At 43.1% G+C, this 14,609-nt stretch overlaps 1 protein-coding gene across 1 annotated transcript in view; it reads right to left on the reverse strand.

The window, feature by feature from the left end:
* Positions 1-1,422: 1,422 nt before the first annotated feature.
* zc3h18 (zinc finger CCCH-type containing 18) overlaps positions 1,423-14,609 on the reverse strand; it is a 28,544-nt gene continuing 15,357 nt past the window's right edge. Inside the window, exons 11-19 of the mRNA XM_084016809.1 lie at positions 13,017-13,142; positions 12,239-12,331; positions 11,701-11,979; positions 8,271-8,381; positions 6,558-6,763; positions 5,341-5,555; positions 4,884-4,983; positions 4,063-4,159; positions 1,423-2,621 (exon numbers count right to left, since the gene is read on the reverse strand). Coding sequence (XP_083872935.1) covers positions 2,411-2,621; positions 4,063-4,159; positions 4,884-4,983; positions 5,341-5,555; positions 6,558-6,763; positions 8,271-8,381; positions 11,701-11,979; positions 12,239-12,331; positions 13,017-13,142 — 1,438 coding nt within the window. The 3' untranslated portion in view covers positions 1,423-2,410. The remainder of the gene's footprint in view (positions 2,622-4,062; positions 4,160-4,883; positions 4,984-5,340; positions 5,556-6,557; positions 6,764-8,270; positions 8,382-11,700; positions 11,980-12,238; positions 12,332-13,016; positions 13,143-14,609) is intronic.

Raw genomic sequence — 14,609 nt, forward strand, 5'->3', positions numbered from 1 at the left:
ATTTAGTCCATTATGGTCCATTTAGAGTCCAACAGACCAGAAAGCAGGGGATGCTTTAGGGCGGGGCTACCTTGTGATTGACAGGTCGCTACCCATTCGTCAGATCCATCCACCCATCGCTCCTCCACAGTCCAAATAGTCATATAGTTCATGTGTGCTCAATGTCTGAGCTGAAGGCCTCAGAACTGAAAGTCCCAGACCCGATGGGTGACGTCACCATGACTACGTCCACTTCTCACAGAGTCTACTATCTGGACAGAGTGCAGAAATAAAGAAGCTGGAGAGAAAGCAGCAGTACTACAGCAACCCGGTGAGTGGGGATGACATCACACGGGTGGTGAAAGACGAGCAGCTGTGATTGGTCGGGGCTGGGCCAAATCCCACCAAGACTACATCCAGAATACATCTACATGGTGCAGCGTTGGACAGCAGTCAGTGTGTGTGTGTGATGTTTTGTCGATACGAGGGTCCATCTATCAAGAGAGGGGAATGTCCTCTTATCAACAGGTGTGTTAGGGGCATTCTCAGGTAACTTTCTGGTCCATCCCCGTGGAATGTATTGAACAGTGTGAAGCCCCCGTAGACGTCAACATTGTCTGTGTATGCAGAGCAGGGACTTCTGGGGAACTGCTGGCACCAAATGACAGTTAAGCCAGTGAGGTCACTCATCAGATGAGTAAAAGATTCACAACAACCATGGGGCAGATGGCATTCTCTCCAAGGCAGAGGTTGGGCCTCGTCAGGTTGGCAAAGTCTTCTGCTTTAGTGAACTATGCGAAAAATATAACCCCCCTAAATCTCATCTATATCAATGCTCCTCTAAATGTCATAATTTATTCAATCTTAGGGATTCTTAAAAACCAGAGAAGGGCTCATTTACAAAATATACACCCTAATCTCCCATCTCACAGAGGCCTCCGTTGTGGTCGAGGCGGACTTTTTACAGCTGACGTCATCAGAACTATTGGTGCTCGTGTCAACGTGAGTGTGGTTTTATCTCAGACATCCAGACCAGTAAGACGCTTTAATCATTGAATGAGCAGCATCTGAATGTCGGCCTGTTACCTGGTCATACGTCAGAATCGATACTCCAACACACTCAAGTTCTACAGAATTCAGAGGATCACAGCGAGCCGAGAAACAGGTGTTTCAGGTTAATCAGTGACCGTGTTAACTGGAGACTTTCAGCTTGTTGTAACTTCAGTGAATGGTTGGCATAGGCTATGAAGACAGATGGATTTAAAATAGATTAAAGGCTTTTACAGACACATACATCAACAGCTACTTCAACAGATAGCACAGACCAGCGTTCTAGCAGACATATGCCACAAGGTTTATGCTGAACAATGCTTTATCTACATGCATCCAGAACCGCTCCGTTTGTCTTGCACGTCAGCAGAGAAACAAAAAAGGGAAATGACCTTCTCTTTATCAAAATAGTTTATTTCGAAGGCTTTTGTCACAAAAGCAAGACCCCTTGTCTGTAAATGTCCCCTTTCCACTTCTCACACTCCAACTAAAAATGTGACACAAATAAAACATTGGTTTATCACTTAAGAGCTAAGAAGAAAACAAAATGCTGTAGATTAAAAAAGAAGAAAAAAAAAAGCAATACTTCACATCACTGTTGTCTATAATCATACACTTGAAATATGTTGATGACTTTGCTATTATTGTACAAGGTGTGACTTTGAACACTGCCCTAAAACACAGACGGGTCATCAGTTAAACATGGGGACCCCGTCTGAACAAAGCTCGGGCTCCTGAACACTTACAGAGGCCGAATACGGATGCTCAAGAGTTTGTAAATTTATACAAAGAAGAGTTGTGAAGCCCTGCAGGCCGTCGCTATCCTGTAGACCTCTGGCCACAGAGGAAACTAAAGAAAAGATGTCAGGGTACAAGACGATTAAAGGGGGCAGAGAAAGACAGACAGAAGTAGTCGACTCAACGTGTATAAATCTGTAATTCATCACACCAGAGGAGGAAAATGCTTCCTTTTGACTGAAGGAACCGAGTGCGGAGCAAGTGATCAGGAGCTTACTGCCGTTCCGTTTCTGTGAAGTCAACACAAAGGACCCTCCATTCCTGAGATGCCCCTCCCTCGCCAAAATGCCCAAATCCTGTTTCTCGTTGAACTGTGGCCGAGACGATCGAAGACTAAGTGAACCTTAAGGGGACCTTAAGTCGGGCATATGGGAGTGAACAACACTCTAGAATGGAGCAGAGCCAAACCACTTCCTGTTCACTTTCACAATAGCCTTTATACACGAACCATACAACATTTTTACACGTCAACTGAAGGCTGGGGGAAACGCTCGACCCCACAGCCCTCACTGTTGCCCCGGCTCCACTTCTGCCACACAGGCAGGCAGACTTGCAGGCGAGCAGGCGAGGAGCGGCCTTCTGCTTATTTGGCGGGGATCTTTGCTCGTTTCCGGGCGATGGCGTCCTCCACGGCCTTCAGCTGTTTCAGCAGCTCCTCGCGGCGGGACAGTGTGTTGCTGGCCTTATTGGAGCCCGAGCCAGGGGCTGAAGTGGAGCCCGGGGGCGCTGGCTTGCCTGATGGGGCCGCTGGGCCTTTTCCAGATGATTTTGGGGGTGGTGACAGAGGACGTTTTCTGCAGAAGAGAAGCAAGAGTTAGTGTCACATTTTAAGCATGACAACTTAAAACTATCAGAGAAAACACCCAATTATAAGTGCAGAGAAATAATGAGTTAAAAACATCAAATGTGGGGGAAAATCTCATGATAAACAATAGTTGCAGAGTTGATCCTACCAACAACTTTTACGTGAGATACACAAAGCTTGAAAGACATCATTTAACCATAACATAAGACTTTTTACTATTATCCATCATTATGTCGTTGCTTCAGTATCATTTTTATCCATTTATTACAACTGAATCACAACAAAGTCTTTTGATTCGCTGTATGGCAATATGTGGCATGCCATTAACAGTGAATACAGCTTAATTCAATTCTCCATCTTTGGATGATTTTATGAATCAGACAGGACGCCGTTTGGTTTCCCGGTGTATCTGGGAGTTCCACATGTACAAAGCAGCAATAGTGGTTATTTCGGCCATGAATGATGAAACACTGTCGGTATCGGCAAAGTTAGGCCCCGCCCCATCTCTGGGATGTCCAGCCCGGCCGACGCCAATAAACACAAATGATCACGCAGATAAATAGAACCAATCTTGCAACCAACTTTGTGTCACGTTAGTGTGAACAGTGTATGCAAGCTTTTAGCTACATTACCTTTAAAAAAATAAAAACATCTCACTACATTTCATAACACTCGACCCTTTTAACCAGACATGTTCAGCACAGATGATCATCTTACTAGAAGAACCTTCATCGGCACCTTTATTCCTGAATGTTAGTCTGGAGCCCTGAAGAGCCAGTGAATATTCTGATTGTTGTACTAGCATTATTGTTATTATTAGTATGCAGAGATGGTGTAATACATGTGTGCTTCAACTAGGGATAGGACAATAAGTTGATCGTGGTGAATTTCCATTTTGAGGATAATCATAAATATCATAATAATCATAAATATCATAAAAATCATAAATATCGTCACGAGTGACTTGAAATAGCTGTCTAGCTCACGTTCATGGTAGAAAATAGCAAAAATAGAGCCTGATTTAACAAATAAAGGATACAAATTGTTATTTTAAATACTAAGTACTTATTTATCCTTTATTTGTGCAGGAAGACCTTATGATTTATGATCATTGTATGTAACATTCTTTGATTGTTTTTCAATAAATGTTAGTTTTCAGCAGATGTCGATGATTATCAGGATTATATATATATATATATATATATATATATATATATATATGATTTTGACAGGAAACTGATGACATTTTCATTTGGTCCCACCTCTCGCCTCTATAGCGTGTATGGTCAGGCAGACTTCAAGCTCTTAAAACCCTGATCTGAGTAAAGGTGAATCATTGTTTTTACAACTTTTGACTTCTGTTGTATGATAGATGCGTTAAAGAACCAATATCACAGTCAATGCAATAACATGCTGAAGGGGGCACTAACCTGTCTCCCTGGGGGGGCATGGGTCGGGGCCCTTGGCCTCTGGGCCGATCCATTCGTGGGGAGAGTGGGGGTCGGCCAGGAATCCTCTTATCACGGCCTGTAAAACACCAGTTTCATAGTTACTGAGGCTGTTCATACTGAATGGTTAATTACAAACTTATATTACTGTCGTTCTGGAGAAACAGCTGCACCATCTTTGAACAGTTGTTACACTTTTCATGAAATGTATCAACTTCCACACTGGGCGAGCTAAATTAGGATGTGTGGGCTATGTTATAGAAAGGTAATGGAGAGAATGAACAATGTAATTTACAACAAGCCTCTACTTCACAATCAGAAAGGGAAGAAGAAGTAGTGAAACCATGGAGACCCCAGTGACGTGTTGGATGTATTAATGTAGCCCGACATGAGCCACTTAATGTACTCTTTATTAGGACAGAGTGAAACAACAGTCAATTATTAGATACTGGAAATTAATCAGCATTACTGAATTATTCTTCTCAAAACAAGACCAAAAATATATCAGCGGCTTCTCCTATGGAAATTATGCTGATTTTCTATGTAGTATATTCAATCAGATCATTTCATCATACATGTAGGCTGTAAAGTCATCTGACAATTGTAATGTTACTTCTCCACTGATAGTCTGCAAACATCCCCGCAGTGAGCCCAACGCTTGTTGGAAGTCAGTTAACTTCATGCAGAAGTGGCCCGCTGCGTCACACAGTACACATATAAAGGGACGCCACTCTGAGCGTCCTGCTACGCTGGTACTCTTGTTCTATTTCTACATGGTGGTGGTCAGTCAGTGTGTTTCTCACCTCTGTCGGGAGACATGGCCATTCTCTTGCTGAGGGGGGAACCTGGCCTGTCTTTGTCTGAAGGCAGGAACCTCTTTCTGTTGCCCTTATCTCCCTGCTGCTGGAAAATGATAAAGATATGCAATCAAGCAATGAAAATAAAGGACATGTAAGGAATTTAATCCAAGAAGCAGGGTGAGATTTTTATTTTATTGTCAAAGACAATGTCTGCACTTTGTTTATGAGAAATATTTTGAAATAGGTAAAAAAAAAAAAAAAAAAAAAAAAAAAAAGCTGTCAAGATGTTACTACCAGCACCTTTAAAATCACTGATTAACCTGTTCTATATTGTTTGTGTCAAAGTTTGAATGGGTTGTGTGCTGGTTCATTTCTTGGCTGGGAGCAGGTACTTCCTGGATTGGACTTTATCTCGGCAAGAAAGAACCCAACCCTTTCAAAAACTTAAGAGAGGAGTCACCTTGTTGAGGAGGGTGAGTTTGATGTCTTTGTGGGAACCTGAACCTCCGTAGCTTCCTGGGGGGCCCATTGTGCCAGGTAGGGGATGTACAGGGTGGCCACCCCTGCTACCAGGTCCTGATCTTGGCATGGGGTTGCCCCCTCTCGGTGGGGCACCAGACGGGTCCATCTTTCGGCGGTCCTCTCTGAAGGGTTCATCTTTCTTAGATGGTCTTTCTGTGATGTGGACAGAAAAAACAAATCATCAGGTCAAATATTCCCATTGTGAGAAAAATATTAACTGTGTGAAAACCTTATTCATTTTATACCTAACCCTAACGTCTACAGCAAAGGAGTTTAATGGAGAAGAGCTCAACAACAATCATAAAAGAAGGAGTATGGTATCCAATAGGATGTCTATAGTACTTGGGCGTACCATCCCCTGCTCCCCAACTATCTTATTGCTGAGTGATTTTACGGGTCTAGATCTTTCTCTGATGCACCAACGCTGGTAGGCCTTACTGCTGCTAAAAAGCTTGTAGCACAGAGATGGAAAGCTCCTCATGACCTGTCCTACCAACATTGGGTGAACACAGTCATAGATCTGGCTAAATTAGAGAGATCTGTGGCCAGCATGCATGGCGCCCAAGCTAGAAATATTAACTTATGGTCCACCTTTATTAACAATATGTTGGGAGGGTAGTCATGGCTTACTGTATCTACGCCTTACTCACTGCTTTTTCATCCTTTTCCTTTTCTTTTTGTTTCTTTATTTATTTCACATGTTAGTATTAGGCCTATTTAACATATTTGCTGAGCTTCTCAAATTATTGATTCTGTCTTTGTGGGAGGCAAGACCTGGGGGTGGGTGGGCTTGGGGGGGGGGGGGGGGGGGAGTATGGTTGAGTATTATATGTGTTGTCTTACTTGTGTATATGTGTAACTGTTTCTTGTATGAAATATAAAATACAATAAAAAATTGATCACAAAAAAAACAATCAAAAGAAAAGTCACTGGAATGACATGGCGAATGAAAGTAGGACATGACAGTAGGAGTATGACCTGACTGTTGTCCTGGTGACATTTGTGCTATGGAAAGGTTATTCCAGCTTTCCTTTCCTTCATGGTGGATGTTATTTGCATGCTGTTTTGGGGTTATGATGCGTTATGTTAAATAGCTGTGCAGCAGTTTGGATATGCGCCCCGGCATTCTGCATGGGGACTGTCGCCCACACTCACCCCTGATCTTGTCTCTGCCATGTGGGGGCCGATCCCGGGGAGCCCCTCTCTCCTTGCGAGGGTGATTGGGTGTGGGCGAGTGGGAGCTGGCCGAGGACACCGGGCTGGCCAGGTCAGCGTACATGTCATCTGAGTCGGCGCTACGCACCGAGCTGCTGCTCGACGACGCCGACGACACCGATGAGACGCTGCTCACACTAAGCGATCTGTGACAAGAGATGACAGGTGATTCTCAGGGAAGACGATGCGACTGACTGCTGCCATCATAGTAGTTGAATGTTACACAACATGCGGGCACACACACACAAATAAGAAAAACTGTCATACCTGGATTTCCTGGGGCATTTCCCCACAGAGACAGCACATGAAAGAAAGAGCAGAATACATCTACATTAGGTTGTGTAATCATGATAACCTATTATAAACTGTATACAACTGGCAGTAAACCAAGGAATCTCTCAGTCTGTATGTCCTCAGCACAGACAGAGGAAGTGGTGGTCATGGTGATGTCACCCATTGGTTTGTGTACTGAAGCTTCCAGTGTGGCATTTCAGCCATCATCATCGTTGATTTTGGCCGTCGGCATCTTTGAATTTTATTTTATAATAATACATAGGAACCGTACAGCACTTTGATCGCCCGTTGGTTGTTCTAAATGTGCTTTATAAATAAAGTTAAAAAAATAAAATAAAAAAAACAAGCAGCTGAGCAGGTATCTCAACACTGATTGTCTTCGTGTCACGGGTGAATTGTTTGCTGGATTGATATATTCAAACTTAAGAAAAAAATAAAATAAACGTATAAAAATCACATAAATTGCTCCACAAATGCCCGGGGAAATTTCTTTCTTTGCATTGACGTCGTATGCAATTGTACCGCGTGAAACATTTGTGTTGCGTTTAGTGTGAACACACCTTTGGGGTTAGACTGACTAAATGACATGTGAAGGCACATTGAAGTGGTTGAAGCACTTTGATCATGTGATTTAATTCCGTTTCGTCTCTGACAGAGTGTGGTCGTATATCCGCAGCGATAAACACTATAACATTAGGTATTTTGGCTGTGAATCTGCAGTGGGAGGAGCCTGGACGCCCGAGGTGAAGGTCTCGCCCTCCGTTCTGTTTTTGTTTTGTGTGGCGAGCGTGTTTCAACACGTTCAACTGATACCATCGCACATTATATCTGAAGTGTATCTTCAGATGAACCCGACTTCAGTTCATACAGTTTGACACAAATCGTGGTCCCATTGATCTTAAATAACCTGGCTTACTGCGCTAAACCAACTAACGTGCCACAACTAACAACAACAACGAGTGCGCTGCTGTTTGAGTCACAGAGCGCCTTAGTAAATGGACACGCATTCATTCTGACACTACACTGATGGCAGAGGCCCCCGTGAACCAGTGTATATTTCACCATTGTTTCTGACAATGAGTGTGAGACAATGACACGTGGGTGTGTCATGGCAGGTATATCACTCAAGGAAGCGCAGCATTGATTATGTGTTTGTATGAGCGCTGCAAGTAGAAATACCACAGGCCAAGCATTGGACCCATTCTGAACAGGCAATGCATAGGTGCACTGAATGATGAATGCAACAGATGGTCACAATATTTACATGAATAAATGCCCCCCTATCATGCAAAATATTGTCAAGAACACCTCTTTAAAGGTTGCAGTTCTGATGACAATGAGGGTGTTCAAGGCAAGTACCTGGATTTTCTGGATCCAGAGCGTGAGGGTGACAGGGAGTTGGAAGAGGATCTGGAGCTCGAACCAGTGTAACTGCTACCACTTCCGCTAACACTCCCACTCACTGTTCGCCTGGAAGAGACAGACACAGAAGTGAGAACTCAAAACCAAGGTGTACCACCCCGCTGCTTGCTATGACAAATATCATAAAAAAATCATCATAAAAAAACAGAGACGTAGTAAATGATTTCTAGACCATTACAGGTCAGATTCCCTCCTGACTAAAATCTAGCTAACTCCTCTGGACCCCCAGGAAGGCATGTGCCACCTCGGAGTGAGTTCACCATGTTGATGTTCTGTCGGAATCTTTACTGAGAATCATTCTACCTGACGTGGACTCAAAGTATCCCATAATCCTTCTTGAAAACTAGTGCACAAACAATGGTCACCAACCGACCATTGTTTACCTTCATGCGTTGTGCTGAAGAAGGTATTTTTGTCAGCCGGGAACAAACATCTCTCAACAGAGGAGGCGGTTTAAGAAATAACCCATCAGCCACATATAATAGAGTCCTCAGATCAGACCCTAGACCAATCTACAACCATCAACACACGGACTCATGTGACCATAACACCTCACACGATGGCAGGATGGGTCAACATGGGTCGACTGAGGGCTGGGTGGGTCTAGGATAGGGGTGGGAATCACAGAGTAACTCACAATACGATAATATCATGATACTGCAATACACGATATATTGCAAGAAAACATCTACAATATGCATCACGATGTGTGTATCTGAAGGAGAAAAAATACCAGTGTTTATTCACTGCATTGAGGTCTTAGCTTAGCCCCTCTTCACCACACACTGACTGAACAAGTCCACGTTGTAACAGGCTTAATGCATGGAATCAGAAATTAGCCTGCATATAATAAATTAATAAAAAAATTAATAAAAATAATAATAAAAAAGTATCCCTATTTTGAGCTCAAGGGTATCAATATAATGTATTGCAGCAGGGAATATCACAATAAAAAGGATATTTCGAGTTATTGTCCCACCACTAGTCTAGGAGTCTAACGACCCTACAAGAAATACCTAAACCCACCACCAGTGAGATAGAACTGAAGAAGCCTCTTAGATGAGAAGAGAAAGGTCTTTAAAAACCCAAGAAAGTCCAGCTGCCTACTTTAAAGCTTTAGAAGATTTCCAGGACCTGGATGACTTGGAATCTTCACCTACCTTTGGCAATATCTGTGGATATCATCATGGATGAATTTTCAAAAGTACTTAATATACGTTTTGTATGTAATGGTCATGGGATTCCTGGGTAGCAGGGGAACGAGGTCAGGATGAATGAATAGGTTGTCTATGTAGTTATTATTTCCATCTGTTCCTATTTCCTGAATTATGCATATTAGACCCTCAGAGCACCCGGCCTCCCACAAGTATATTTAAAACCTGTGGGGAACACTGAGCTTGGCAAAACAATTTTTTGGCTCTGATCTGTCAATTAGAAGGAAGTATTTCATAAACCAAATTTCAAACAGCTTTCAGAACTGGTTTTCCAGGATAGTTTCCATAGTGAGACCCATTCAGCTGACGCCCACACAGAGAAGTCTGACTGTGCTTCCCTTTCACTGTTCTTCCTCTCTCTCGCTCACAGTAGTTTGCATTTTGCCATCCACCCACTCTCAATGGTCTTCCCTCGAAGGCAGGGCTGTGGGAGACACCTGCAGTATCACTTTATGCAACAAATACGCAAATGTGAATGTGTTGGGAAATACAGTTCTGCTAAATGCAAATGTATCACTTCAACAACATCATCCCTTGTTGACATACTTCCTTGCAAATGCTAGTGGGGTAAACAAAATGCAGAAAGGCCAACATCCTCCCACTTACATGCACACACCTGAAACTAACAACCCACGCTGTGCTCCAAGTTGTCCATTCAGTGTGGCAAGAATGGATGGGAGGATATCGTATTTCATCGTGGATCCCGAAAAAAAAAAGACTTACAAAACGTTAATCGAATTTACGTTATCAGGATAATCGTGAATAATGTCATGAGTGAAATTAATAATCTGTCTAGTTTGGTAGAGAAGTGAAAAATAGAGCCCGTTTTTTTTTTTTTTTTTAAGGTCTCCAGTAACTATTAGAAAGAAAGACTCATGCAATGTTGCCAGTTTTTCAAATTGATTTATAGCTATATATATTCTATATTTGTCCTTTACAGTCCTCACAAAAAGGTGTGTATATTTTGCCATTTTAAGAGTTTTAATCATATTTTGACGACCAGGGTTACATTGTGAATCGCAATTATTTGGGCAGGATACTCGTGACGTCCCATGCCTGCTGTGGTATTTATTCTTTTGTCTGCCACTTTGCCAAAAGTCATGCATTAAATTAAGGAATAATACCACTTACACTAGGTTAAATACCCTTGTTTGTTTGTCCACTGATGTCTGTTATTCTTCCACTCCAACTAGTTTGACAGGAAACTACTGAGGTTGACACAGGCCCTTGTTGACAGCCTTTTCATTACGGGAGTATTCCACTGTTATTCCGCCCCCTCATCAGTCTGAACGCTCGCCGAGGGGGAAAGGCGTAACAGAATATTAAGGCGTTCTATCTAAACGCTCCGAGCACCCGAGGCGGAAAAGACGTGACGTAGTGAAGACGCGTTACCAGGAGGACACGCGGATCTGCGGATTCAACAAGCTCAAAGCTAGATCTGAAGCAGATAAAACACCGGTAGTTGCTCGTACGAGGCCGCCGTTATACCATATATGATGCACAGCAACTTCCCTCGCGGTTGAAGAGTCGTGTAAATATGCGAGACGAGCAAAACGTCACCTTTCTTTTCTTTGTTCTGTTCTGATGCGAGCTAATCAAAATTTCCGACGCTCATTGAATACGCAGACAACGTTCAGGCGTTACGCCGCAAACAAAGTTCTATCTAAACGCTTCGGTTCATGCATATTTTGACAAGCCAATTTTTACAATCAAAAAAGGTCTCCACCCATCAGAATGAGCGAAACTTTAATGTACAACAACAAAGAGGTTCCACAGTTCCAACCAAGAAAGCAAATTTTCAACCTTGACAAAGGCAGCAAATTACAGAGCCCCTACTTGCCAAACCCATCACAATAAGAGCCATACACCACATATACACAGCACAGAGGGAAATTCACTCCGAGCATTTCTCGAAAAGGAACAGTTTTAAAAACAGCTCATTAAGCTTGACAATAGTTTGCCTCAGAAGACCGCCAGCTGCTGCTCTGGGTCAATAGGATCCCAGTAGTTGCTCCTCTGAATCGGAAAAAGTACATTTTCCTCGCTGCCAGCACTAATAGCTGTGATGCATAATATTTCCGTGTCGTTTATTTAGCACAGTGCTTGTACTACCACGTCCAACTGAGCAGAGAGCTTGAAGGTGAGACACCTACCGCCTTGGAGGATGCTGCTGCCGCTCTTTCCGCCTGTCTTCTCTTGGGTTGGGAGGTTTTCCAGCTTCCCTTTGAGGCAAAGGTCTTCCTGCTCCGCCGCTGCCTGCACCGCCAACTGCGCCTCCAGCCTCCCGGTGATTGGTGGGAGGCTTCCCTCCCTCTGGCAGGGGTTTTGGAGGCCTGCCCTGCATGCCACCAGGGGGAGGCGGGCTGGGAGCTTTCTTCATGGGAGGCTTGTCCCTACGAGGAGGGGGCATGGCACCCGGCTTCGGTGGCATGCTTAGGGATGGAAAGGGCACTTTTTCAAACATGCATTTGCTAGAAACTAGCATGTCAGCAGAGCACATGTAATGCTCCAGCTGATGAACAATAAATAATACCAATTCACAAGCAAGCTCAAACTACACTTCACTGTTGACTGTGAGTTGCATTGATTACTACCATACAAATAAAATAGTAGAATACTAACCTAAAAGGATGGATCACTTAATATAGGCATGTCTGATGATGGATTACATGAATATAAGTGAAGATTTACCCTTTAGGTACCACATTGGGAAGCTCTGGTCTGTTCTTTGCATTCCTCTGTGCTGCTGGACTCGGTGAGGGGGATGTGGAGAACGACCGAGACCTACAAACCAACAGTATGCAATGGTTTTTATAACGATGCATTATATCAATCAGAAACAACAATACTCAATGAATGTGAGCTGAACTGAGGAAATACAGCTCATGTCTGAAGTCAATACTTTTAAATTATTCACTTTGCTCAATAATTAGTTTCTGATTTGAGGAAGTATTGCACTGTACAAACCACAGACTGTATTTAAGTAGTGGACGTAGACATTGTGACTTCACCCTTTGCTTGTGGACTATGGTTTTGACACCTAGAGTTTTGGCCATCACCATCTTGAAATTTCTGTACAGGTGGATCTGATAAACAAAGTCATCTTAGTAGCTAACTGTATTGGTAGCGATGCTAGCGAGTTTGTGGTGTAGTGTAGTGTACCTGTCAATCACACGGTAGCCCCGCCCTAAAGCACCCCCTGCTTTATGGTCTCTTTGAATTTAAATGGACCATAAATTACTAAGTGAACATCACGCTGGATTGAAGAAGACTTTAAACTAGATTGAGACCATAAACTCATGTTTACTGAGATAATAAATCTAGAGACGTAGGGTAATTTCTTCTTAGACTAGCCATGTTATCAGACAGGAGATGCTGCAAGTATAAGCACTTTAGCATTGAGAACTGGAGGTTGCTGCCTGTAATAAGCTTGAACAGAAGTAAAGGAACAAACACACAGTTTGCGCACCTAGAGCGGCTGCCACTGAAGGAGCTGCGCTGGGATGAATGGCTGGAATAGGAGCTGAACGAGGAGGAGCGACTGCGGGAGCGAGATGACCCAGAGCCTGTATAGGATGAAGAGCGAGATGAAGACCTGCAACACAGAGAAAAAGCACATGGAGTTAAGATTAATGAACAGCTTCTTAAACACACGTGCAAAAACTTTACAATATAGAAAACTAAAATCCAATTTTCAAAATGAAACATGGTGGGCTCTCCAGGACTACTACATTACTTTTAACTACCATCATCAGTATTACGGCTGCACAGTCGTGTAGTGGTTAGCGCTGTCGCCTCCCAGCAAGACGGGCCAAGGTTCGGGTTCCTTCTGTGCGGAGTTTGCATGTTCTCACCAGTGTGGGTTCAACATGCAGGATGGGATAGGTTCATTGATCACTCTATATGTCCCGTAGGTGTGAATTGTTGTCTCTCTCTACATGTCAGTGCTGTGATAGTCTAGCGGCATCTCCAGGGTGAACCCTGCCTTCGCTGCCCAATGTCTGCTGGGATCAGATCTAGCCCCCCTGCGACCCTTAACAGGATAAGGGGTTGATAATGGATTGATCAGTATTAAGTTTAAATAATGATGTTTTTAAAGTCATGGCGATTGAGTCTAAAGTCTGGATTGTTTGGCCAGTGTGAGCGCTCCGTTCCTAATGTGGTACCTAAAGGGTAAATCTTCACTTCACTTATATTCATGTAATCCATAGTCAGATATGCTTATATAACCTGGTCCATCCTTTTACATTAGTGTTCTACTATTTTATTTCCGTACGCTTCAGTGTTCAACTCCCCCGCTATCGAGACGATTTATGACTGAGAATACTGTTGATGAGTGTGTCGGACACAGCGGGATTCTGGGTCGGGCTTGAGGCTTCAGACTCTATTGTGATGACTTGAGACGGCGCTCTTTGAAAACAACATCAATCCATGCGTGTGTCGTATTACGACGTGATGACGTATGTACAACAGGCATATCAGGCCGAGGCCCGTTTGGGCTGGAGCAGTGTGAATGCGAACCGGCGAAGACAGGAGGGGGGACAATCGTACCGAGGCCCAGTATGGATCAAATGGCCCCGGTGTGAGTGCGCCATTAGGAGGTTGTATTATTAATTATTATTATAGTGATCTCCTGTGGTTTATAGGTAAATATATAAATAAGGGTTCTTCTAGTGTTTCTTGTGATCCTTTCATAAAATGCTGGAAGTTCATATTTGTTTTGTTGTTTTTGACAATAAAGGGTTTTCTGAGAAGTTTCCAGAACAGAAGTGATCTAATCAACAAGTTAAATGCAGAAATATCAAAATGTCAAACGTTTTTATATAAATTGAATGAATTCACATTTTTTTCTATGGCCTTCCCCAAGTCCTCCGTTGTCTGAATGTGGTATTTGGAAGGGAATTTTAATAAATTCTCTGATGCATTACTTCAGGCTAAATTCACCTTTATCCGAAAGGCCATCTGTAGATATTCAGCCATTTTTTTTTCTGCAGCAAGATAATGTGAATGCTTGTTTTTTAACCCATGAAAACATTCCCCATCATGATGACGGAGGATATCC

This window comes from Eutrigla gurnardus (genome assembly GCF_963514095.1).
Source record: "Eutrigla gurnardus genome assembly, chromosome: 9".
In the NCBI taxonomy this organism is placed as follows: Eukaryota; Metazoa; Chordata; class Actinopteri; order Perciformes; family Triglidae; genus Eutrigla; species Eutrigla gurnardus.